The 24,929-nt window shown below is 40.4% G+C and overlaps 3 protein-coding genes across 4 annotated transcripts in view; 2 read left to right on the forward strand and 1 right to left on the reverse strand.

Annotated features, from left to right (window-relative positions):
* The window catches only part of LOC132374416 (uncharacterized), a 112,354-nt gene that overhangs the window by 74,311 nt on the left and 13,114 nt on the right, over window positions 1-24,929 (reverse strand).
* On the forward strand, window positions 13,842-15,155 carry H1-4 (H1.4 linker histone, cluster member). The gene has a single exon (XM_059938080.1). The coding sequence runs from the start codon at window positions 13,889-13,891 to the stop codon at window positions 14,546-14,548; it is 660 nt and encodes a 219-aa protein (XP_059794063.1). The 5' UTR covers window positions 13,842-13,888; the 3' UTR covers window positions 14,549-15,155.
* Window positions 15,631-24,535, forward strand: LOC132374421 (histone H2B type 1-M-like). Of its 2 annotated transcripts, XM_059938086.1 has the most exons (3): window positions 15,637-16,113; window positions 23,018-23,053; window positions 24,146-24,535. In XM_059938086.1, the coding sequence occupies exon 1, from the start codon at window positions 15,652-15,654 to the stop codon at window positions 16,102-16,104; it is 453 nt and encodes a 150-aa protein (XP_059794069.1). In that variant the 5' UTR covers window positions 15,637-15,651; the 3' UTR covers window positions 16,105-16,113; window positions 23,018-23,053; window positions 24,146-24,535. The 2 variants fall into 2 exon arrangements, with proteins under 2 accessions (XP_059794068.1, XP_059794069.1); XM_059938085.1 differs by lacking the exon at window positions 23,018-23,053 and having other exon boundaries at window positions 15,631-16,113.

The raw sequence follows: 24,929 nt of genomic DNA on the forward strand, positions 1-24,929 counted from the left end.
AGATTGGGAGACCAAGGCACAGAGAGATTACCTAACTTGCCCAGGTCATGTACCTGGTAAAAAGGACGGATGGGGGAAGTGTGCAGATGAGAATAAGACGCACACAGGGAAGCAGCTTCATAGTGTTATTGGGAAGGCAAATGAGGTAATACAGGTAAAAACCTCAGAAGAGCGGCCAATCCGAAGGGAACCCTCGACAAATGCTAGTTGCTGTTTGCTGCTATTATCATAACAGTAATTATCTAATTACACAATGCAACCAGTGGTCTAGTAGCCCAAAGAGCTAAAAACTGTCTGTCTCTTTGGAGGCTTTGTTTGCTTTAATTTGGTTATTTGTTACACCAATTTTATATTGTTCTCTGGACTTTAGTCTTTAAGAAATACCCTGGCCTCATCAACATGTTCCACCGGGGCCTCCCATTGGTCAAATCTACTGGAAGCCAGAGAGCAAGGGAGCCTGGGAAATGTAGTTTCCAGTGGCAGCGGCTTCGGAGAGTAAACAGGCAAATGAGGGAAACAATGAGAAATTCAAACAAATATTTCTGAAAATCTGATGCCTGAGCATGAGACCTTGTATCTGCACTCAACCAGAGGTACACTTCCATCCTGAAGTGCAGAAAGGAGCAGAAATAAGGCCCTGCTCCTTTTTTTAATTTTTAGGTGAGTTATGATATTCTGTGATGGAAAGAAGTGGGTATACAATTTTAAGAAAGCAAGAAGGCATTTGATTTTAAACAATTTACTATTTTTATTTGTACTCAATCCGAATGAAGTGACTGCAACTTTGAAGGCTGGTTGTTTTGAGTTCTGGAACAGTGTGAAATAATGAAAATAAAAACACAGATGTGGCCATCCATCAGACCCTACTTTGCAACCCTTCCATTGCAACCCTACAATGCGACCTTGAGCAAACTATTTTCCCTTTTCATCTTCAGTTTCCTTGTCTGGAAAATGGAACCAATGATGATCACCCACCTCAGAGGATAGATGCAAAGATTAAGCGGGGATAATGTGCTCGGTACATAATAGACACTGAAAACCATGCCCTCTCTTCCCTTTATTTCCCCTTGTATGTCTTTGGCTTATCTCTGGATGTATCCGTTATCTATTGCTGCATCACAAATTATCCTCAAACTTAGCAGCTTCAGGATCTGAGAGTAGCTGAGCTGGGTTCTCCGGGTCTCTCACAAGGCTGCAGTTAGGATGTGGCCAGGACTGCAGTCATCTCAAAGCTCAATGTGGGATTGATCCACATCCAAACCCGTGCACATCGTTGTTGGAGGGACTCAGTTCCTCAAGGGCTGTTTGTTAGACTGAAGTCCTCAAGTTCTTGTTTCTTGTCATGTCGGTGGCTTAATGACTTTCTTCTGAGGAAATGAGCAAGTGAGAGAGTGCAAGTGGGGGCCCAAGATAGAAGCTACAACCTTTTGTAAACTAATCTCAAAAATGACACACCATAGCTTTTGACATATTCTATTTTTTTTTAAGAGTCTGTGCTTTTAAAAAATTTTTTTTTTATTTATTTATTATTTTTGGCTGCGTTGGGTCTTCGTTGCTGTGCGCGGGCTTTCTTTAGTTGCGGCAGTGTGGGCTACTCTTCCTTGTGGTGCTCGGGCTTCTCATTGCGGTGGCTTCTCTTGTTCCGGAGCACGGGCTCTAGGAGCGTGGGCTTCATTAGTTGCGGCACGCGGGCTCAAGCTGCTCTGTAGCATGTGGGATCTTCCAGGTGCAGGGCTCAAGCCCGTGTCCCCTGCATTGGCAGGCGGATTCTTAACCACTGTGCCACCAGGGAAGCCCCGACATATCCTCTTTGTTAGAAGCAAGTCACCAGGTGCAGCACACACTCAAGAAAAGGGGATAACTTAGGGATATGAACCCTCAGAGGCAGGGATCGTTTTGATTCTGTCAGAGGATCCCCACCACACTGAATATATCACAACCCGATTAAAAGAAGGTGAAACTGTCTTCTTAATCACGCGTCTTTAAAGATGGAAGTGTACCTCTGGTTGAGTTCAGATACAAGGACTCATGCTCAGGCATCAGATTCGCAGAAATATTTGAATTTCTGATTGTTTCGCTCATTTGCCTGTTTATTCTCTGAAGCTGCTGTATGTCACTGGAAACTACAATTCCCAGGCTCCCTTGCTCTCTGGCTTCCAGTAGATATGACCAATGGGAGGCCCCAGTGGAACATGGTGAGACCAAGGTATTTCTGCCGTTCCTGCCTTTGCTTCCTGGGGTTTCTCCAGCCTCATTGGCACTCTTTGGCTCCAGTCCCACCAGAGAGCTGGTCTCTTGGTGGTCTCCACTCCTGTCTTACCAGCCTGTGTTGTTCCAGCTTCACTGGAGATCCAGCCCCAACTCCTAGATGATAGCAGCACCTCTTTTTCCTTTGTCCTAGCTCTTGGAGAAGTGGCAACTTCTTGCTGCTGCTTATCTTTGGTTACTCCTCATCTCTCTTTTGGATTCTTAACTCTTTCACGATCGGTTTCACTGATTACCTCTATTAAATTCATCGTATATAAAATCCCTGGAGCAGTTTTTAATACACTGACAAACAGTGGGACTGAACCCAACTGATAAACATTGGTCTTTCCTGAGCAACTCATGTACAGAGCAGTGTTTGCAGCAAAAGTTTTCTAAAGCATTTGCGATGCTAAATATCTGCCCTAGTCCTCATGCTGCTGGAAGTCCAGAGGGTGTTTGCTTATTCAGAATGTAACTTCACCACTCTGGGCTTAAGTTTCCTGTTTTACAAAGTGAGAGGCTTTGTGACATCTGTGGTCTCTTAAATCCCTGAATATTAGGGGCTCCAGAATTTCTCCATAGGGAAAGTTTAGGAACCATATTTTGGGAAGTGGGTGGAGGCACTTTATATGAGACCAAAGTTGGGGTGAAGGAGAAGAAAAGAAAACAAACAAAAACCCAAAACCCTAAGTTGTCCATGTCACAGAAGAGGGGGGTCACTGGTGGAGAGGGGGAAGTTAATGAGGATTGTACTGTGACTTCATAAACTAAGTATGTTGTCCTACAAATTGCTTCCTATTTCCTACTCCAGTCCCTGCTTTCTACCCCACCCCAAATCAAAGAATAGTGCTTAGAAATAAAGCTTCAGGGCCTCCCTGGTGGTGCAGTGGTTAAGAATCCGCCTGCCAATGCAGGGAACACGGGTTCGAGCCCTGGTCCAGGAAGATTCCCACATGCCGCGGAGCAACTAAGCCCGTGCGCCACAACTACTGAGCCTGCACTCTAGAGCCCTCGAGCCACAGCTACTGAGCCCACGTGCCACAACTACTGAAGCCCGCAGGCCTAGAGTCCCTGCTCCGCAACAAGAGAAGCCACCGCAATGAGAAGCCCGTGCACCGCAACGAAGAGGAGCCCCTGCTCGCCGCAACTAGAGAAAGCCCACGCGCAGCAACGAAGACCCAACGCAGCCTAAATAAATAAATAAATAAATAAAATAAATCTATTTAAAAAAAAAGAAATAAAGTTTCAAAACATGAGAATAAAATTTTACTGTACTTGGTATAACAATAATTTATAAAGGATGGCACAATTAGTCACTGGAATAATCTTACAAGGTGGAGAGACAGTACAGGAAAGCTCTCATAGTTTAAGTCCTTGGGCAAGTTACTTAACATCTTTGGATGCAGTTTTGTCTTCTGGAAAATGGTGTAATAATAGCACCATTGTGCCAGTGACTTGTAATAATCCTTGTTATTACAAGGATTAAGTGAGTATTTGTAAAGTGCTTAGAACATATTGTATTTACTGGCATATTGTATTTACTCTATGGTAAACTTTATAAATATATTTCAATATTCTAAATTATAACTGACTATATTTGTACTGTAACTGATATAAATTATATTGGAATATCATGGTTACTGTAAGTCTGGAGAATTCATATAAGAGCAACTGTGAGAAAAGGGAGGTTGGTGATCACCTAGAAAAAGAAGAGTTTGTAGAATGGTAACTTGTTCAGTGTGTCTTTTCCACAAAACAAAACACAGTACACAGGTGTCCTCAGGGTGGAGGAGCTGATTGATTGGGTGACCACTGCTTGATAAAAATATCCCTTATTCGAACTATATGCTCAAAAAGCATCCTCTAATCTGTATCTTGGTCTTCTGACCAGAAAGTATGTACACCTCTGATATTTATTTTCAATATCAAGGGCATCTCATTATAAATTAATTAATGGCATGGCTTATAAACTCATTTCATGTGAATTTAGGTTTGTATAATCATAGTAATAGGTGATAGATAATATGTAATATGCAGGGTTGTTTACTATGTCTCAGTATTATAAGCACTTCAAAAATATTTTATCAAATCTCAGCATACTCCTGAGTAGATAATAGCTGTATCAGTTAGATTTTGCTAAATTATATAACAAAAAAACACCAAATCTAAGTGGATGACAATGTCAAGGGTTATTTCAGGCTCACATTGCATTTTTTTATAGATCAGTTGTGGTTCTGCTCCACATTTTCTTCATGGAGGGACCCAGACTAAAGGAACATGACATGAAAAGATCTCATTGCTCCTAACGATTCTGCTGGAAAGTGAGTACACCTCACTTCTACTCACATTTGATCTACCAAAGCAACTCCCATGGCAGTGACTGATATCGAGTTGGTGTGGAAGTATACTCCTCACAGGGGTAGGCATGTCATAAATCGATATCAGTGGGCAGGGATGTATAATTCTCCCAAAAAGGGCAGCAAAAATTGGGAGTAAAAGTGAAATCTACCGCACTATCCTCATGCAAATTTTAGACATGAGAAACTTGAGAAATAGAGTTTGGTAAATTTCTTAAAGTTGCAAACCTAGTAAGTGATAGGATTGGGATCTGAAATAGAGCTGTTCATCTACAGAACTGTGATAGCCAGACTCCAACATGGCCCTGGTAATTCTCATCCTCTGATGTGCATGCACATGTGCAGACTCCCAAACTAAATAGGACGGACCTATAGAACTAATAGAATATTGTGATTTCTGAAGTTATGTCATAAAGGATATTGTGACTTCTGTTTTGCACTCTCTTGGATCACTCATTCTTGGAGAAGCCAGCTGTGATGGAGTGAGCTCTCAAGGAGCCCGATGAACAGGTACACATGCCAAGGAACTGAGGCTTTCTGCCAATAGCCAACACTGACTTGCCAGCCATGTGAGCCATATGAGACATCTGGGAATTGGATCTTCTATTCTCAGTCAAGTTTTCAGATGACTGCAGCCAGAGTAACATTTTTTTTTTTTTTTTAATATTTAATTAATTTATTTATTTATTTTTGGCTGTGTTGGGTCTTCGTTTCTGTGCGAGGGCTTTCTCTAGTTTTGGCGAGCGGGGGCCACGCTTCATCGCGGTGCGCGGGCCTCTCACTGTCGCGGCCTCTCTTGTTGCGGAGCACAGGCTCCAGACGCGCAGGCTCAGTAATTGTGGCTCACGGGCCCAGCTGCTCCGCGGCACGTGGGATCTGGGATCTTCCCAGACCAGGGCTCGAACCCGTGTCCCCTGCATTGGCAGGCAGATTCTCAACCACTGTGCCACCAGGGAAGCCCACAGAGTAACATTTTGACTGCAATTTTATCAGAGATCCCAAGTCAAAACTACCCAGTTAAGTCACCCCCAAATTCCTGACCCATGGAAACTGTGTGAGATAATAAATGCTCATTATTATTTTAAGCCACTAAATTCTGGGATAATTTGTTATACAGCAATGGATAACTATGCCAAACTATCACCAGGTATGAATTAACAATATTGTGTAAGTGGATGGAACTTACATTTACAAACCAGCAAATTCATATAATTTAGGGGGAACAGAGAGGGAAATGTAAAGGGATGCTGAGGGAATAATAGGAAGTAGGATAGACAAAGAGAGAAAAGTCAAGAACAGAGAAAAGATACACAGGCTCAAATGCAATCTATTCTTGTTCTTTGAACCACCTCTTTTGAAGACACCAGCAACATCTTTGAATAAATAGATGTTGAAGAGATTGATTAGGAAAATGATTATGAGTTCAATATTAAGGTTAATGGAAAGGTAGTTAATATCTCTGAAGTCATTCTTTCTCACAGGGTCCACTTTCTAGACAGAAGAGAATATTTCTCAAGCTCTTGCCAGAATTAAAGGATCTGTGTTTTGACTCTTAAGAGTATATATGTAGACACTTATGTTTTATATTCTTAAGCTCTTTTGGGCCAAGAAAGGATACCCAATCCTCCATCCCATCCCCAGATCCAAACTGCTCTCCACCTGCACCTTCTGCAAGGACCCTGCCTCCTTCCAGATGCCGCAGGATTCCCTTCCTGACAGCCCAGGGGACAAATCACTAACCTCTCTCAGGCTTTCATTTTGAAACAATAATGGGTTCTTAGAGTTTCCGTATGCTTCAACATCCAAATTAAGTTTAGAATCATTTATTAGATTCACTCTTTTCATATTTTTTTGTTTCGGTTTTATTGATTTATTTAGACTTAGGCCAGTGAACAATTTAACTCTGAGTTTAGAGCGCAAAATGTGTGTGAGCTTGTGTGTAATGCAAAATACATAAGATACCAAAATATATACATACTCTGCAAGATATAAAGATAAAGAGATTAAGATCACCTCTTAAACTATACCTTCAATCTGCTGATTAAGACCTATTATTTATTAAATCAATTTATTTGGTTGTGATCAGAAATCAATAGATTTCTCTATTGAAATAAAAGAGAAAAGAGGAGAGGGAAGAGATGAGAAGAAGAAATAGCAAAGCAAATTGCATTTAAAAGGAATTTCTATTTCTCCCTCAAAGTTTTGTTTCAGTTAGGGCAAGCATGAGTGCATATGAGTGTGAGTGTATGATGTAAAATGTGTTTCTTACTGTAGGTTATAGTCAAAAAGAGTTCTTAAAAAAAATAAATAACTGGCCAGCTAATGAACATTTGAAAATAAACTGAAACCATTACCATTTAGGCTACAAAGCACCCAAAACTTAGTGGCTTAAAACAACTATTTTATTATACCCATAGATTCTTCAAATCAGGATTTCTGATAGAGCAGAGTGGAGTTGGCTTGTCTCTTTGCCATGATGTTTGGGACTTCACCTGAAAAGACTTGACCACTGGAAGCTGGAATCAGCTGGAGACTCCTTCTCTCACATTGCTGGTCCTTGTATTAGGATGGTTCAAAAACTGCTATGACCAGAGTGCCCAAACGTGGTCTCCACAGGCAGCTTGACTTTCTCCCAACGTAGTCTCAGAACTACCGAAATTCTTATGAGATAGATAGTTCAGAAACAGAAGCCTAAGTGTTCCAGCAAATAAGGCAGAAGCTCCATTGCTTTTTAAGACCTAGCGGTGGAGGTCACACAGCCTCCCTTCCTTCACATCCTATTGGTGCAAGCTGTCACAAGGTCACTCAGATTCAAGGGGACCAGAACTAGACCTGATGGGGGAGTGACAAGACACATTGGAGAAGGGAATGTGGATCAGGAGAAATAGTTGCGACCATTTTTGAGAAATTAAATTTGCCATATTATATAACCACGAGAATGTCCAGGAGTGGTAGACTAGATAAGTAAATACATTGGGCCACATGTATAAAAGAAATATTAAACTGAAGTACAAATCACCAAACTAGAGCTCTCTGCACCAGTATAATACAGAGGGATGGATCTTGTTCAGGGAAAAAAAGCAATACATGAAAGATTAAATACACTGTGATTTTGCACGTATACATAACAAAATCAGGCCAAACTAAAGCATTGTTTATGGATAAATGATGAATCTGTAAATGAAAAAACAAGTATATAATTTCCGTGAAAGTCCAGATAAAGAGCAGAAAGAGGGGACAGATAGTACCTGAATGTCTGAGAAACTCAGCACCCATGTATTTTTAATACAAGCTTCATCATATTTTAAAGAGAAACATGTTGTTTGCTAATAATAAAGTAATTGTGCTTATGGTAGAAACTTTGAAAAACGATTCAAGTTTGGACACAAGAATAAAAATCACCTACATTTCCGCCATTTTGGCAAATCTATGTCACATTTAGGTATATTTCCCCCTTCTGTGAAAAGTGTTATAACATGGTGAGATATGAAGAGAAACTTTTATTTTAAGGAAACTTTTTATTTTGAACTAATTTTAGATTTACAAGAAAGTTGCAAAAACAGTACAAAAAGTTTCCTTACATTCCTCAACTGGCTTCCCCTAATGTTAATGTCTTACATAACCATTGTACAGTTATGGAGAACAAGAAATGGATGTTGGTGCAATATTGTTAACTAAACTTCATTTTATTTATTTTTTAATTCTTTTTTAAAATTTAATTTAATTTTTTTATACAGCAGGTTCTTATTAGTTATCGATTTTATACATATTAGTGTAAACATGTCAATCCCAATCTCCCAATTCATCCCACCCCCACCCACCCACCCCATCCCCACCGCCGTGTTAACTAAACTTTAGATTTCATTCAAATTTCACAAACTTTTCCACCAAGTCCTTTTTCTTTTCCAGGATCTTATTCAGGATCTCACATTGAATTTACTTAATGCTTTTCCTTAGTCTCCTCCAGTCTGTAACAATTCCTTAGTCTGTCCTTTCCTTTCATGACCTTCACATTTTTGGAGTATTGATCAGTTATTTTTTTAAATGTTCCTTGAGTTGAATTTGTCTGATGTTTTCTCATCCCTGGAATGAGTTTATGCATTTTGCCAGGAAATATCACAAAAACGATGAAGTATCCTTCTCAATGCAAGGAGTTCATGATGTTGATATGTCTTACTATTTGTGGGGCTTAGTTAAGGTGGTGTATGGGTTTCTCCACTGTAAATTCATTACCTTTCTCTTTGTAGTAGATAGATATCCTGGGGAAGATACTTTGAAACTATGCAAATCCTGATTGTCCTTCAAATTTCACTCAATGATTTTAGTATCCACCTGTGGATTTCATCTGCAACAAGGAAAAGTTGTCCATTTTCCTTATGTATGTATGTATTTATTTATGGATATATATTTTATCTATGAGTTAACATCCAATATTATCAATTTTTATTTTGTTGCTCAAATGGTACCAGCTTTAGCAATTAGTAGCTCCTTGAGAGTGGCTTGCATGGAGTTTCAACAAATTTTCATTTTATTTTAAGCATCTTGCTTTTCTGGCACCACAAGATGTTCCAGGCCCACCCTGTATTTTCCCTACGCCAGCCTTGGAGCCAATCACTTCTCCAGGTGGTCCTGGTTCCTTTGATTAGAGAATGATGCTTAAAAACCAAAGATTGTCTTCCAGGTGTGCTAATTGCTACTAGGGTGTCACTGCTTTTAGGTCTGCTCCACTGACAGAGCAAGGAAGTATATCTGTATGTTAACCCAATCACATACACACACTTCTAGGTGTCTATATCTATTAAACTGGAGATGTATTTTAAAATATGAGTTTATATTAATACTTCTGATTCTAATCCAGCACAAGTTTCATTTTAGCCAAATACTTCTTTTTGCACTAGTGAGAACACTGGATCTCATTTTCTACACTATGTTTACTTCTTTGTTCAACTCTAGACACATAAGTAGTTTCAGAATTGTTAACCCGTAACCCTGAGAAAAACACTTTTATTAGATTACAACCTTTATGTGTAGTTGCTTTTGTCTTTAGCCTTATAGTATCCAATCAAGATACTGTTTTCTACAGTTACTTAAGTTAATTTTTATCTTCCCCAATCCCTTTAGTGTTATTATGTAATAACTGTAATTTAATATAGTTTGGTTAATTTGTTAGTGCTTATATTCCATTCTGAGTTCCCTCATCTCTACTGCTTTAAATAGTGTGACTATTTTGCTGGTATATGAAGCATTACTATAGTTTTAAGGGTCAGAGTTATACAAAAAGACATACTCAGAAAACTGTCACTCCCTTCTCATCCCTGCGACTCTGTTCCCATTTCTCCCTTCTTTCCATTCCTTTCTAATCCCCACCCCCATAGATAACAAATCCCTTTCATTTTTGGTTTATTCTTCCTGTGTATCTTTTGCACAAATGGGAAAAAAAATGTATTTTCTTATATCTTCATCTTTCTCTTACAGAGGGTATCATACTATAGATACTCTTCTGCACTTGGCTTTTTCACTTAACCATCTATCCTGGAATTCATTCCTTAATAACTCATAGAGATCGTCCTCATTCATTTTTGTAGCTATATATTACCCAATTGTACATATGTGTCCTAGTTTATTCAATCACTTTTATATGTGGATATTAAAGTTTGCTCCAATATTTTACAGTTCCAAAGAATGCTGCAATGAATAACCTTGAGTATGCACCATGCCCCAGTTTTACTTGTTGAATTAAATAAAAATAATAACAATTTCTGAAATAATATATAGCCCATTTTAAGAAGTTTTCCAGAAATGCTCTATACCAAAAGTCAAGATAGAATGCCTCTTAAAAGAGTCTACAAAGGGGAGGCTGTCCCAACAGATAGAGATCTACAGGTGGTCTTCTTAGTGTCACCATTGCTGCGATCATACAACACGCCTGCTCTGAGGAAGCTGGAGAAGGGCTAATTTGTTTAGCAAAAAAGTGCCTCTTGCCCAAACTCTGTCTTGAGTAATGCAATCATGGTAACCTACTGAAATAGAAAAGTCGAGAACCAACTGCTTGATTCTGGAGCCTAGAATTTTGGAGTAAAAGGAATCAAGTATAAGCCTCCCTTTCCTTTCAGCTTTTCCACAAATCTCGTCATTACTCTTAGCACAGTTGCTATCGTGTTCAAAAGGGAAATGTTTGGGCTTCCTTGGTGGCGCAGTGGTTGAGAATCTGCCTGCCAATGCAGGGGACTAAGGGTTCGAGCCCTGTTCTGGGAAGATCCCACATGCTGCGGAGCAACTGGGCCCGTGAGCCACAACTACTGAGCCTGCGCGTCTGGAGCACAGGTTCCGCAACAAGAGAGGCCGCGATAGTGAGAGGCCCGCGCACCGCGATGAAGAGTGGCCCCCGCTGGCCGCAACTAGAGAAACCCCTCGCACAGAAACGAGGACCCAACACAGCCAAAAAAATTAATTAATTAATTAATTAATTAAAAAAGAAAAAAATTCAGGGCCTGGGGCCCTCTGTCCCCCAGGGGGAAAAAAAAAATGGAAATGTTTGCAGAGTGCTTCCCATTTTTTATGACTCGGGGTTTCTTAGAGGCTTAAAAACGCCAATAATAGGAAATTACTTTTTGTAGATCATTAGCGATTAATACACTTGAGAATATTTCATGGCTATAAAAGTTCAAGAAATTGCATGAGGAAGACTCCTCCCACTCTGGCCATATGAGATTGTACTGTAAGAAATACATTTTACATGGTGGCACCCAGCACACAATCAAAAAGCTATGCAGATAACTGAAACTACATGCTTTGGGCTCTGATACTTTGTATTCCATTCTAGTTCATTAAAAAGGAAACATTTTGGCCTTGTGCTACAAAATTGATTTTGCAACCTTTAATGATTGTTCAGACCTGCAGCCTGAAAAACACTGAGCAAATGCTTTGAAGTCAAACAGATGTGAGCTGGAATCCTGGATGCACCTCTTACCAGCAGTCTTCTTGGGAGAATTCAGAATTATCTGGGGCAAGACTTTGGAATCTATATTTAAAGCACAGGTACAACACACACATACACACACACACACATACAAACACCCTAGGTAGTTCTGATATAACTGACAGAGCAATAGGAAAATAGAGCCTTTGGTGTTACTTCTATTTCAAATAAATGCTTGATGTAACAGTGGCAGATCCTCTACATCTTCTTTAAGTCTGTCAAATAGTTCTATTTATAGAAAACGCACTGCACCATAGGAGATGAGCATAGATGAGTTAAAAGATCACAGAATTTGAAGAATTTAAGTACCCCCAAATCAGAAGTCGTTAGGGATACATAGAAAAAAGTGAGGCATTTGAGAGAAAATTCCAGTGTGCTCTGCAAATTTCAACTATGTAGGGGAGTGGTTTTGCTTGTCATTGCAAATGAGCATAACCCCACTGCTCTGGGATTAAAGTGCCCATAAAATCAATTTCTGTAGTAACCATCAATTGGTCTGTTTTGGACCCTAATCCCCTCCCTTTTTATTTTAATATATAACAAAGCACATATTTATTTTTCACTAGCATGCACAAATTACATTGAAAATGTTTACACATTAAGGGTTTAAAAAATATTGATAATTTATATGTCTTTTATACCAGATTCAGCATTAACTTAAACAAGACTCTTTTGAGACATTTCATTAATGTTGAATCAAAGATCTGTATTCTTTTATTTCAGTAGTAGAGTCTGTTGTGTGTGGAGAAAATTAGGGGCAATGGAACTAAAAATTAATGTGATGTCAAATGCCATGTTACAACCAGCTACACCCACAGAATTGTATCCTATCACCTTATAGCGCTGGCCAAAATTTCAAGTACATGGCTTGCAGTTTTTAAAGACAATTCCATCCAGATCATTTTCCAGGAGTAATTCCTTTAGTTGGGTTTTCATTGCCAACGTGTACACTTTGGTGATTGCCAATATGTACTACCTAAATAAAACCACTTTTTCAAAGACCTTGCAAAGGATGTCTTCAGAGGACAAAAACTTAACGTGGATGGTCCCTCAAAGCTCTGCTTCCGAGCTGGAAATCTGAACTTCTCATTCGATCCTACACAGAACTTGTTTTCTTTTTGATGGAGCTCCGGGAAGCATAGGGCCATAATCTTCATGAGTGAAGCCATATTTGCTGTGTGGACTAGTCATTCATCAGTTATTCAGTGATAACAGGGTCTGGGTTTCTCCAGTAAAGGGAATAGATATGTTATAATCTACAGTTTCCATTTAGTTCCCCTTATGATCAACGCTTGAATTCCAATTCTATAGAGTATATTTCTATTTGATCCTGAAGCATTTGCCAAAAGAACTCAGCAAGACTGCAAACAAATTCTTCCAAGTGCACCTCCGCTTCCAGTGACTTCACAGAAAACATCTGCGTGTTATTTGAAAATTAATCCTTTTCCATCTGTGTATCCTGTGTTTTGGACTCCCTTTCCTTCCCAAATATCCTGAATTCAAGGTATCTAAACTCATGGAGCAGTTGTCCAGAGGAGGAGAAGCAACCGCCCCTCCCCCAACCCCTGGGAGCAGACAGGAAAAGAAATATCCTAAGGAATTGTTTAAAAACCCAGACGCAGCAGACAGAAATAAAACCATGGCTGCATACGTTGATGTCCCAGGGGTCCAACATTTAACCTCATATGGGCAATAATTTGTTTAGCATTAAACTAAACCAGTTTGATGAACTCAAATGCCCTCGGCTCAATAGGCAGGACTCTCAGAGGAGCCTGTGTTACTTCCCTCACTTAAGTGCAGATTTGTAATAAAAATCCTAATGCCAGTTACATGCTTTTTGGACCTATAAGAACCTAACCACTTGGAGAATCATATTTGAGAGGTCAGAAAACTCCACAGTTAAAGATCGGTTTATAATTTACGAAGAAAATAGAAAGTTTTGTTTCTCTGAGTTGAAATTTGACAAGCACGGCGGGAAATATTGCTGGGTTTTGGCATAAGGTTTTGTGCTTTCCTCATAATTTGAGACCTGAGTGAAGCCTGAGACTTCGGGGATCATTTTCTGGGAAAAATCGGGCAATTCAGTGCAGAGAATTTTGATATTTTTGGCATTTTTTGAGGTGTAACAAACACAACTCGGGATCCGAGAGGACACTCTGAGGCTGCCAGCGAGGCGGGCTGGACAGCGCACCAATCACGGTGCAGCTCCGCCCTATATAAACGGGCGGGCGCAGCGGCGCGGCCCGAGTCCCGGCCAGTGCCTCTGCTTCCGGCTCGAATTGCTTTCCCAACACCCGCCTTCAACATGTCCGAGACTGCGCCCGCCGCGCCTGCTGCACCGGCCCCTGCCGAGAAGACGCCGGTGAAAAAGAAAGCCCGTAAGGCTGCAGGTACCGCAAAGCGCAAGGCGTCCGGGCCCCCGGTGTCCGAGCTCATCACCAAGGCTGTCGCCGCCTCCAAGGAGCGCAGCGGCGTGTCTCTGGCTGCGCTCAAGAAGGCGCTGGCGGCCGCGGGGTACGACGTGGAGAAGAATAACAGTCGCATCAAGCTGGGTCTCAAAAGCCTGGTGAGCAAGGGCACTTTGGTACAGACCAAGGGCACCGGCGCCTCGGGTTCTTTCAAGCTCAACAAGAGGGCGGCTACCGGGGAGGCTAAGCCCAAAGCCAAGAAGGCGGGCGCGGCCAAGCCCAAGAAGCCCGCAGGAGGAGCTAAGAAGCCCAAGAAGGCGACGGGGGCGGCCACCCCCAAGAAGAGCGCCAAGAAGACCCCAAAGAAGGCGAAGAAGCCTGTCGCCGCTGCAGGAGCCAAAAAAGCAAAGAGTCCGAAAAAAGCGAAAGCAGCCAAGCCGAAGAAGGCGCCTAAGAGCCCAGCGAAAGCTAAGGCGGTGAAACCCAAGGCGGCTAAACCTAAGCCCGCCAAACCTAAGGCAGCCAAGCCAAAGAAGGCAGCAGCCAAGAAGAAATAGGAAGTTCCTTTGGCCTAAGGCTTAGAAGAGAAGCTCGACACAACCCAAAGGCTCTTTTCAGAGCCACCCAAAGATATCAGGAAAAGAGCTGTTGGCACATTATTAAGGGGGCGTGGCTGGGAGAAAAAGGCAGCAAGTGAGGGGCAGTCCTCCCCAGGGTGGGTCTTGATGGCAGCGGCTGTAGTACAACGTGACAGTCCTTTTAGGAAACTGGTAATAGCGTGATTAGACTGACCAGGGAACAGGCCTGAGCGTAAGCATCTTGTTTTTAGGCTCCAGGGTGCGGAGGGATTGGAGATCGCTGGTTGGAAGTTGGCCCCCACTTCGCCCCAAAGGGTGCGGTAAGGGAGAGCACAAACTTAGGGGCAGGAACTCTCCCTCCAGTATACCAGGCACTACGTTCTGTAGGTGTCTGGAGACCACTAAAGTGAAATTTAAATGTTTACTCCATTGCATGAAAGATGGTTTATCATTTAATGAGCCACTTGCATTTTCTTTGGTTAACAAGGACATGCCGACAGGCAAAATTGGCATGTTTGCGGGAAAAATACTCCCAGGTATTTTAAGCATCATGGTTTTTTAATAAGTAACGAAAATCATCAGGACTTACGATGGAAAGCGAAGAGGTTAAGGATTGTGAACTTTTAAGAGAGTGACCCAGCCCAGCACGTTATGTGCAAGTGGTGGTTGCTTATTGGTTAGCTGCCCAGGGAGCGGGGTAATGCGTTTATCGAGCTTGTCCACCAGCTCCAGCTGGACATTAACACGGCGACTAGTTGCGGGGCCCGGACCAATGCACGAAGTTATCCAAAGAAAAAGAGAAGTTGCTTTCAGTTACAAACTTAAAGCTAGCTTGTTGTCACTTCCTTTCCTCTACTTGCTGTGAAATATACCGTGCAGGTGCTTCAAAAGGCTATTTGTACTAGCTATGGGTAGTCTAGTCTAGGCCCCTCTGATTGGGTCAAAGCACACTAACTAAACAGCCAATGAAAAGGTAGACCTGCTAGTATCATTTACATTCCTGTTTGTGACGCCACAATAAAATTAATCCAATCATGAGCGAAATCTTACTAACCTAATTTGAATACCGCATCTATAAGTAAATGTGGCCTCAGCGGGGGCGATTCTTTTCCCAGGTGTGTGTTAGCGTTAGTGTTCGAATTTTTAACGCTAGAATGCCTGAACCCACCAAGTCCGCTCCGGCCCCGAAGAAGGGCTCCAAGAAGGCGGTAACCAAGGCGCAGAAGAAAGATGGTAAGAAGCGCAAGCGCAGTCGCAAGGAGAGTTACTCCGTGTACGTGTACAAGGTGCTGAAGCAGGTCCACCCAGACACCGGCATCTCGTCCAAGGCCATGGGCATCATGAACTCGTTCGTCAACGACATCTTCGAGCGCATCGCGGGCGAGGCGTCGCGCTTGGCGCATTATAACAAGCGCTCGACCATCACGTCCAGAGAGATCCAGACGGCCGTGCGCCTGCTGCTGCCCGGCGAGCTGGCCAAGCACGCCGTGTCTGAGGGCACCAAGGCTGTCACCAAGTACACCAGCTCCAAGTAAACTTGCCAAGTAAGCGTCTTTACACCTAACCCCAAAGGCTCTTTTAAGAGCCACGCATGCTTTCAGCAGATGAGTTGTAATCCTTTAATTCCAAAGGCTATTTTCGGATGTCTCCTGCCAAATTTAAAGTTTCGCTACTGTTCTTTAATATTCTAATACAGTCGCGTTGAAAATACTTATGAGGAACTTAGAAAATAACAATATGTGCCGTTAATTGCGCGCTCACTATGGGCAAGTACATTTCTATAGAACCATGATACCACATAACCAGATATCAATTTGCACTGAAAATGCCATTTCAAGTGTACAGCTTTCTTCTTCGTGCGTTAGGTCTCCAAGTTGATCCTGAGGTTGATCCAGAATTTGGCGATGACCCCTTACCCAGAGCACGAAAGAGCATGCTCTGATAACTTCATTCTGCTCAGAGCTTTTCCATTTCTCTTTCCCTTTTTTAAAAAAACCATATAGACATGTATTTCTGGAAAAAATGCTGAAGAAAATGGGAGTTTTCACTGAAATGTTACACAGGTTTTTCTGGTTTTCTTGCTTTGTAATTGGTGCAGTTTCTGCTTGAGGCTCTGAGCAGCGGGTGGGGGAGGGAGAGGAGGAGCCTACACTATCCTAAAGGCACCGAGGAAAGGGAAAGGGAAGCCTTCAAACCCTGTCAGCTACTATATCTTCTTTCCCAGAAAGTCACATTTAATATATAGTCCTTTGGGGGCAGCATTCAGCTTTAAAGTCCTCTGGGTCACAAGAGGGAAGTACAGTACTCAATCAGTTAAGGCGCCTGATTAAGGTCTGAGGCCCCATTTTCAGCACCCTCTCCGCTTTCCCGGATGTCCCCGAGCGTCAAGGATGGAGAGGAAGTAGAATGAGAAGGAAAGCCCTTTCTGGCAGGATGTGGCTTTTGCTGCACTAGGTAGGATAGGGGTAAGGGTTTTCACTGCTGCGGAATAGATTTTGTCGGGAAGATAAATCTCTGAAAAGAGGTTCAGAGGGGCCGGGAGGGAGTGGCCGGGAGGAAAGGAATCAATGGTCAGAGATCACCAAGAAAATTGCCAGGTAGATGAGGCTGGGCTGGGAATGAAGTTTTGGTTGAGATGGAAAATTTAGGTGGAGGGTATTGTTGACTGAGGGAGGAATGAATTTAGAAACTCTAGGGTTCTCACGATCTCCCAAAGAAACAGGGATTCATGGATTATGGGGATAGATTTTACATAATATGGCAAGCTGGGTACTTGGATGAACGATTAAAATCCAGAATAATATTTTTTTTAATTTATAAAAGTAACGAAGAGCCACCACAAAAGTAAGGAACTCTCGGTCCCAGGGGCTTGGCCCACGTGAAACCCCAAGCACCACAGCTGACTTCACCCAAACCTGCGCTTCGTTTTTCAGGATGTTATGTGATGCCTGGCCATGGTGGAGAGCATGATTTTGAACACTTTCCCAGTGAAGGTGAGACACCAGACCAAAATGAACTAGAAATAAACACACAAACACACCATAGATGATGGCAAAGAGTCTGCCCTGAACCTTGGTGCTGAGTAGATTCCACTGCTGAGAATTTGGACTACAAGCCAGACTTCATACTTACTTGTTTCAGCTTTAGTACCACAAGGATTCAAGACACCCAGGCTGAGAATTTAATTTAGGGATATCCCAAACTGGTTTGGTGCCCCTGAGCACCTGGTAAAAGCAAATACAAATCCTCTCTGGAAGAATAAGCTTCATTTTAGGCCTCAATAAATCTTCACAGATAAATATCCAAGAAAATGAATTAGCAGCTTCACAACCAAAATTAACCAAATACACCATGAAACAAGGCACCATGACCAAGAGCAATAGACAATGAAAACAAAAGCACAAATTAACAGATACAGACTTCAAGTGACTAACTTTAATATCTTAAAAAAAAAAAATATGTGCGGGATTAAGAGAATACAAAGAATTATCACATAGATTTGAAAAAAACAAATAGAAATTCTAGAAATATATATACATTTATTTCCAGAATTTCTATTTTCTATAGAAACAAATGTTACTATTCTATAATAAATTATATATATAATTATATATAATATATATAAATATGATATAAACAAATTTATATAATACATATAAAATTATATATATAACAAATTATATATGTACATATAAAATTATAACAGAACTGAAATTAAAAGCTTACTGGATGATTTTTTTTTTTATTTAATTTATTTATTTTTGGCTGTGTTGGGTCTTCGTTTCTGTGCGAGGGCTTTCTCTAGTTGTGGCAAGCGGGGGCCACTCTTCATCGCGGTGCGCGGGCCTCTCACTATCGCGGCCTCCCTTGTTGCGGAGCACAGGCTCCAGACGCGCAGGCTCAGCAATTGTGGCTCACGGGCCTAGTCACTCCACGGCATGTGGGATCTTCCCAGACCAGGGCTCGAACCCGTGTCCCCTGCATTGGCAGGCAGACTCTCAACCACTGCACCAACAGGGAAGCCCTGGATGATTTTAATAGCCAACTGGACCCAGCTGAAGAATTTTCATGAATTATATAACCAGATCACAAGGAATTATCCAAAATGAAAAGAGAGGAATGTCAAAGTGAGTTTAAGAGATCTGGAATTAGTAGTAAAATTGTCTGGCATGCATCTAATCATAGTAGCAGGACACGCAGAAAATGATGCAGATGTGAGATTTAAATGATCATGGCTGACAGTTTTTTAGAATTGATGGATTACTCATACAATGAAAAATAAATGTAGTGAAAAATGATACAACAGAAAGGGTTACTGTGTGACACTAAACTAAGCCATATACATTCTTACAACAAATATAATGCTGATTTTCATAGGGTTGTGCCTTCTAATCCGTGTGGACACATGGCATCAGACCAAAGCACTGTTTGAAATTCTTGGGGGGAGGGGACTTGAGTGATTGATTATTTACATGCATTTTGTATCTAGCTAAAAATTCTGTTAATGCTAATCCATATTTAATGGACTATCTTGATTTTCATTGCATATAATACTATCATTAGCAAATAAAAAATCTTTGATATTCTTTCCAATAACAATTTCTCTTAATCTCTTTTATCTTGTTATTGTGTTAACTAAAATCACAAACTGTTTCATATTAAACATGCTATTAGATGTCACCATCTTTTTCCTCCTTTTCATGGAAATAGCTTTGGTAGTTCATTATTTATAATAATACCTGTGTGTGTGTAAGAGAGTAGTTTTTATTGTATTGATGTAGTTTCCTTTTAATTCTTTTTTAAGAGTTTTTATTAGGAATGATTTATGAAGTTTTGTCATCTGATGAAATAATGTCCTTTTTCTCCTTCAACCTTTTGCAATAAAGTACACGTAGATTTTCTAATGTTAATCCATGCTTCCAGTCCTAGGACAAATCTTATTTGGTCATGTTGTATTATTATCTTAAATAATGGCTGGATAAATTTTAATATTTTACATGGATTTAAAAAATCTCTACTATTCATACATAAAATCATTCTATGATTTTCTCTTTTGGGTTTACCTTCATCAGATTTTGTCCTTAAGGTTATGGTAGCTTCATAAACTTCACTGTAGGGCTCTCCTTTATTACTTACCGCTGTATAATAAATTATCCCCAAACTGAGCAACTTAAATCAATGAACATTTATTATCTCATTCAGTTTCTGTGATCAGGAATCCAGAAGTGACTTAGCTGGGTGGTTATGACTCAGGGTCTCTCGGGAGGTTGAAGTCAAGATGTAAGCATAGGCTGCAGTCATCTGGAGCATAGGCTCCAGACTGTAGCTGGAGGATTCCTTTCCAAGATGGCTTGAATGCCATCTTGGATGCCAGACAAGTTCCTGGTGGCTGGTGGCAGGAGGAACTCCGCTCCTTGCCACATGGACCTCTCTGGAGGGCTAAATGACTGTCTTCAAAACACGGTAGCTGTTATCCCACAGAAAGAGAAATTATAGAGAGAAAGAGAGAGTGTCAGGAATGCCTTCTGCGACCTAGTTTCGAACATCACACACTGATGCTTCTGCCACTTTCTATTCATTAGAAGCAAGTCACTTAAACCTAGCATATATTCAGAAGGGGAATTAGAATCCACTTTTGAGGTAAGGATATTTTAAAAATTTGTGGACATATTTTAAAACCACTACATCATTCTTTTTATGCTTTAAATACTTGAATGTAAAAAGTATTTTTGCTTTAAAGATTAGATAGAAATAAGTTGTAAAATCACCTGAACTTAATACCTTTATACTTAGTAGATTTTTAGGAATTCCAGCAACCTAGACTATAATAGACCACTATCCACAGAGACAAAGTCAATAAAACTCCCACATGATGTCCTGATGGACTTTTCTCTGAGATTGTAAAGGACAAAATAGCGGCCTCTGCAGTTAAATAAAACATTCTCTCCGCACATAGCAGGTACTTTTTAAAATATTGAATGAATTGAATTAATTCATCTGAGAAATCCTAAACTGCAATCAGGAAAGCAAATCTCTGGTGCACGATTGTTTTGGAATGTCCAACAAACTAATACGTTTGGTCTTTTTGAAAAAGAAAACAAAGAAGAAAATAAATATAGTAAAAAATTAAAATTTCAGAAAATACTGTGGCATATGAAAATAGGAGAAAATAGGGCTTCCCTGGTGGCGCAATGGTTGGGAGTCCGCCTGCCGGTGCAGGGCACACGGGTTCGAGCCCTGGTCCGGGAAGATCCCACATGCCACGGAGCAACTAGGCCCATGCGCCACAACTGCTGAGCCTGCGCTCTACAGCCCGCGAGCCACAACTGCTGAAGCCCGCACGCTTAGAGCTGGTGCGCCGCAACGGGAGAAGCCACCGGAATGAGAAGCCCCCGCACGGCAAGGAAGACCCAACACAGCCAAAAATAAATAAATAAAAATAAAAAAGAAAATAGGAGAAAATAATAATATAGAAAATAGTAATGAAATTTAAAATTGACAAGAAATTAAAGGTAACATAAAAATTTATTTAAAATATAGGAGTGAAGATTGATGATGAGTAAAAAAATACAATGTTTAAAGTGTAAGGTAACAGATTAAGAGTTTGCAGAAAGTCTGTAAAAGAAGAAACTAAACTGAAGAATTCAGTTATGAAGGTTTATAAGGAGATTCTTGATGTGTGTCAAAATGTCCTAGCAAATTGTACCATGGCAGTAGTTAGCATATTTATTTATAAATCAATTTATTTAAGAGATAGTCATTGAATGTGTCTGGGCTAGTCACTGGCATGGGCACTGGAGATACAAAGAGAAATAAGGTTGTCCTTGACTTCCAGGAGCCCTCAGTTTTGTAAGATCGTCAAGGAAGCTTACAGTTAACTGCTTTCATTTCCCTTTATCTTTCACTAAGGCCCAAACAAGTGTTTATCACTCTTTGGAAATCTGCAGTTAGGTGAATAGACTTAGGCTCATGTGGGAACTACCAAATTCATTAAATTAAGGCAAAAAAAAATCATCCTAATTTTTGAGTGATAAAAATATATAGCAATATTAATACCATTGTGGGACTTCCCTGCTGGCGCAGTGGATAAGACTCCACGCTCCCAGTGCAGGGGGACTGGGTTCGATCCCTGGTCAGGGAACTAGGTCCCACATGCATGCCGCAACTAAGGAGCCTGTGTGCTGCAACTAAGGAGCCAACAAGTCACAACTAAGGAGCCCACCTGCCACAACAAAGACCTGGTGTAACCAAATAAATAAATATTAAAAACATAAAAACTGCATATAAAAATAATAATAATACCATTTTGACATAGTGCAAAGCTAAGAACAGTCCATAAGGCTGCACTCACACATCTGACACCAACTTCAGGGTTCAGGGGTCTCTCCAAAACTACCCTCAGATTAGATAATTTATTAGAAGGACTCACAGAACTCACTAAAAGCTATTATACTCAAGGTTAAGGTTTATTATAGCAAAAGAACACAAAGCAAAATCAGCAAAGGGAAGAGACACATGGAGCATAATCTAGGAGGGTTCCAAACTCAGAGCTTCCGGTAACCCTTTCCCAGTGGAGTCATGGAGTGTTAACAACACCTTCCTGCAACAATGTGTGACAACACAATATGTATTGCCAACTAGGGAAACTCACCCAAGCCTTGGTGTCCAGACTGGATCTTTAGTATCCAGTTCCTCTGGGTCGAGTACAGATATGGCATGGCCCAAAGCACCCAACATAAATGATCCTATTACACTATCCAGTGTAGCTCAATGCCTCCTGGTAAACAAAGATAATTCTTATCATGCAGGACGTTCCAAGGGCCTACAGATCACATTTCAGCAAAGGGCAAAGGCCATACCTCCTTGGATAAGGTTAATTCTGAACAAAGTCATAAGAAAAACTATATTTTTACAATTTTGAATTAGATATCTATCGACTGTAACTTGAGTTCTACAACTATTTGCTTTTTATGATTGTTCTGTCACATATTTTTGCATACTTAGATCTACTGTGAACCCAGAAATTATAAGGAGGTTTCTTTTGGAAGACTAATTTTTGTACTTTATTCAGATGAACAACTTCAGCAGTAGTCTCGATTCATATTCCCAACTTCGCTCCAAACCCTAGCTGCAGGAAAAGAAGACTCAGGAGAGGTAGAGTTCAACTTTGGGAAATGTTTGGGGAAAGTTTCATGTCGGTGGCATGAGCATTTAGTGCTAAATAGAAGAAAAGGCTCCTTTTCTTTACATGAAAAGCAGTATTTGAGTGGCTCTTCCTTTCATAAAACATGAAATTTGCCATCATGCACAGGGAAAAGTAATTGTAGAAAACTAAAGGAGTTATGCTTTAGAATTTTGTTTAAAAGTTTTAACAGTGAATGTTAAGCTGTATTTCGTAAATACAAAACAACAGAAATATCACAGCCAAATTATGGCTATTTTTTTTAGGAAAGAAGGAGGAGGAGCATGGGGAAAAGAAGAAAGGTGAGAGAAAATGAGGACTCAGAAAAAGAATGGAAGAAGCAAACTACTACAAAAAGGAGAGAAAGGGCCTAGTGACCAAAGAGAAGCCTATAAAAGACTGTGATAGGAGAGAGGCAGTGGGTGGACAGACTTAGTCATGTATTTGGTATTTCAGCTGGGTATAATACCTGTTACATAACTGAAATATTCTTCACATTTCTTGGGTTTTAGGTTGAGTGGATTAATCAAAATGGTATCATATCTGGGAGACTTTTCTGACCAGCAGATGTAAAATGGTACCTCCCTATCCCATTTTTTACTTTCCTCCATTCATTCTTCTTTGTTATACTTAGTACTTATTGACATAAATTTGTTTATTATTTGTTTCCGCTCCCCATTCTCAAGACTGTAAGCTCATTGGAGCAGGGTTAGTCTTTTTTGCTACTGACTCCCTAATGCCTTGACTGTTTCAGACACAGAGTAGGCTCTCAGTAACCATTTGCAGCACGAAATAATTAATTAATTAATTAAAATACACATACGTCTACAACAACAGGAATAGAGGCCAGATCTGGTTGTTGAAATGGTTCAGTTGAATGAGTGACTCAGCCTTTCTGGGTCTCACTTTCTTCATCTATACAAGGAGAATAATAATAATGCATTACTTCTTAGAGTTATTTTAAGGATTGAGATAATTTGTGTAAAGCTCTTAAAACAGTTATAGTCATTTCGTAAGCACTTAGCAGTTGTTAGCAATTGTTATATTTTCCTTAATCTCTGAATTAAAATGAAAATCAGAGTGACTCTTTAGGTCAAAAACTAAAGGGAGAGAATATAAGCTTTTAAACTATTTGAATTCCATCCCAGTAAGGGTAGTTGGGAGATTTGGAACAAAGATTATATTATTGAGAAATATCTCTTGACTGAGCATGGTTTGAGTCATTACCTGTTAATGCTAATAATGACTAAAGTGTAGGTAACTCTGGAGCAGAGATTCCTCATAGCACATTATACAAGCGTATGTAAACAGAACCCTCTTCTTTGTATAGCAGATATTAATGTTGATGGCAAAATGGCACCTAACATATAAACCTTTTTTATTTCTTCAATCAGGGGAGATATATAAGTGCAGAGAAGAAATGAATGCAAACAGTAACTGAAAATGAGAATCTGGCCATAGAAGTTATGAAGTATGATGTCTGACCTGCCTGAGATGATAGATTAGTGTGTATATCCCACCAAAATCCTACCCATTCTGATTTGCTGCACACTGACTTATCAAAAGGAGATCACTACCTGAGTGGAAGAGCCTAAACAAGGTGTTTTATCTTTTTCATTTTATTTTTATTTACATTATAAAAATAGAATTTACTTCTGTTACAGGCGTAATTACTGGGAACTCATTATTTACCGTGGACTACCTTTGCTGGGGGAAGTCTGAAAGGATGGCAAAACATTTGTAAATGAGATGCTATATTTAATAAACTCTATGGATAATTGAAATTCCGCTTTCATTGTTGATTCAAATTCTTCTCCTAAGCGCTCCCCTTTCTGGACAATTTATTTATATTTCAGTTTATTTTCTGGCATTAAGTTCTGAGTGGGTAAGACCTAAGAACTGTTTTGGCTTTGTTAACGATCTCGAAGGTAAAAACTTAGTTTAGCTAAGCTGACATTTAAAAGGTCACCTTCAACATCTGAATTAAGGGGAACACATTACTTCTCACCTGAAGGATTTTTTTCTTTTTTTTTTGGCCGCGCCTCGCGGCTTGCGGGGTCTTAGTTCCCCAATCAGGGACTGAACCCGCGCCCTCGGCAGTGAAAGCGCGAAGCTCTAAACACTGGACTGCCAGGGAATTCCCTTGAGGGATTTTTAAAAACAGATTGCTGGGCCCCA

This window comes from Balaenoptera ricei, chromosome 11, assembly GCF_028023285.1.
Source record: "Balaenoptera ricei isolate mBalRic1 chromosome 11, mBalRic1.hap2, whole genome shotgun sequence".
NCBI lineage: Eukaryota > Metazoa > Chordata > Mammalia > Artiodactyla > Balaenopteridae > Balaenoptera > Balaenoptera ricei.

Bases quoted from the DNA above. Each gene is read 5' to 3' on its own strand.
- H1-4 (XM_059938080.1), top strand. From the start codon at position 13,889: ATGTCCGAGACTGCGCCCGCCGCGCCTGCTGCACCGGCCCCTGCCGAG.
- LOC132374421 (XM_059938085.1), top strand. From the start codon at position 15,652: ATGTGGCCTCAGCGGGGGCGATTCTTTTCCCAGGTGTGTGTTAGCGTT.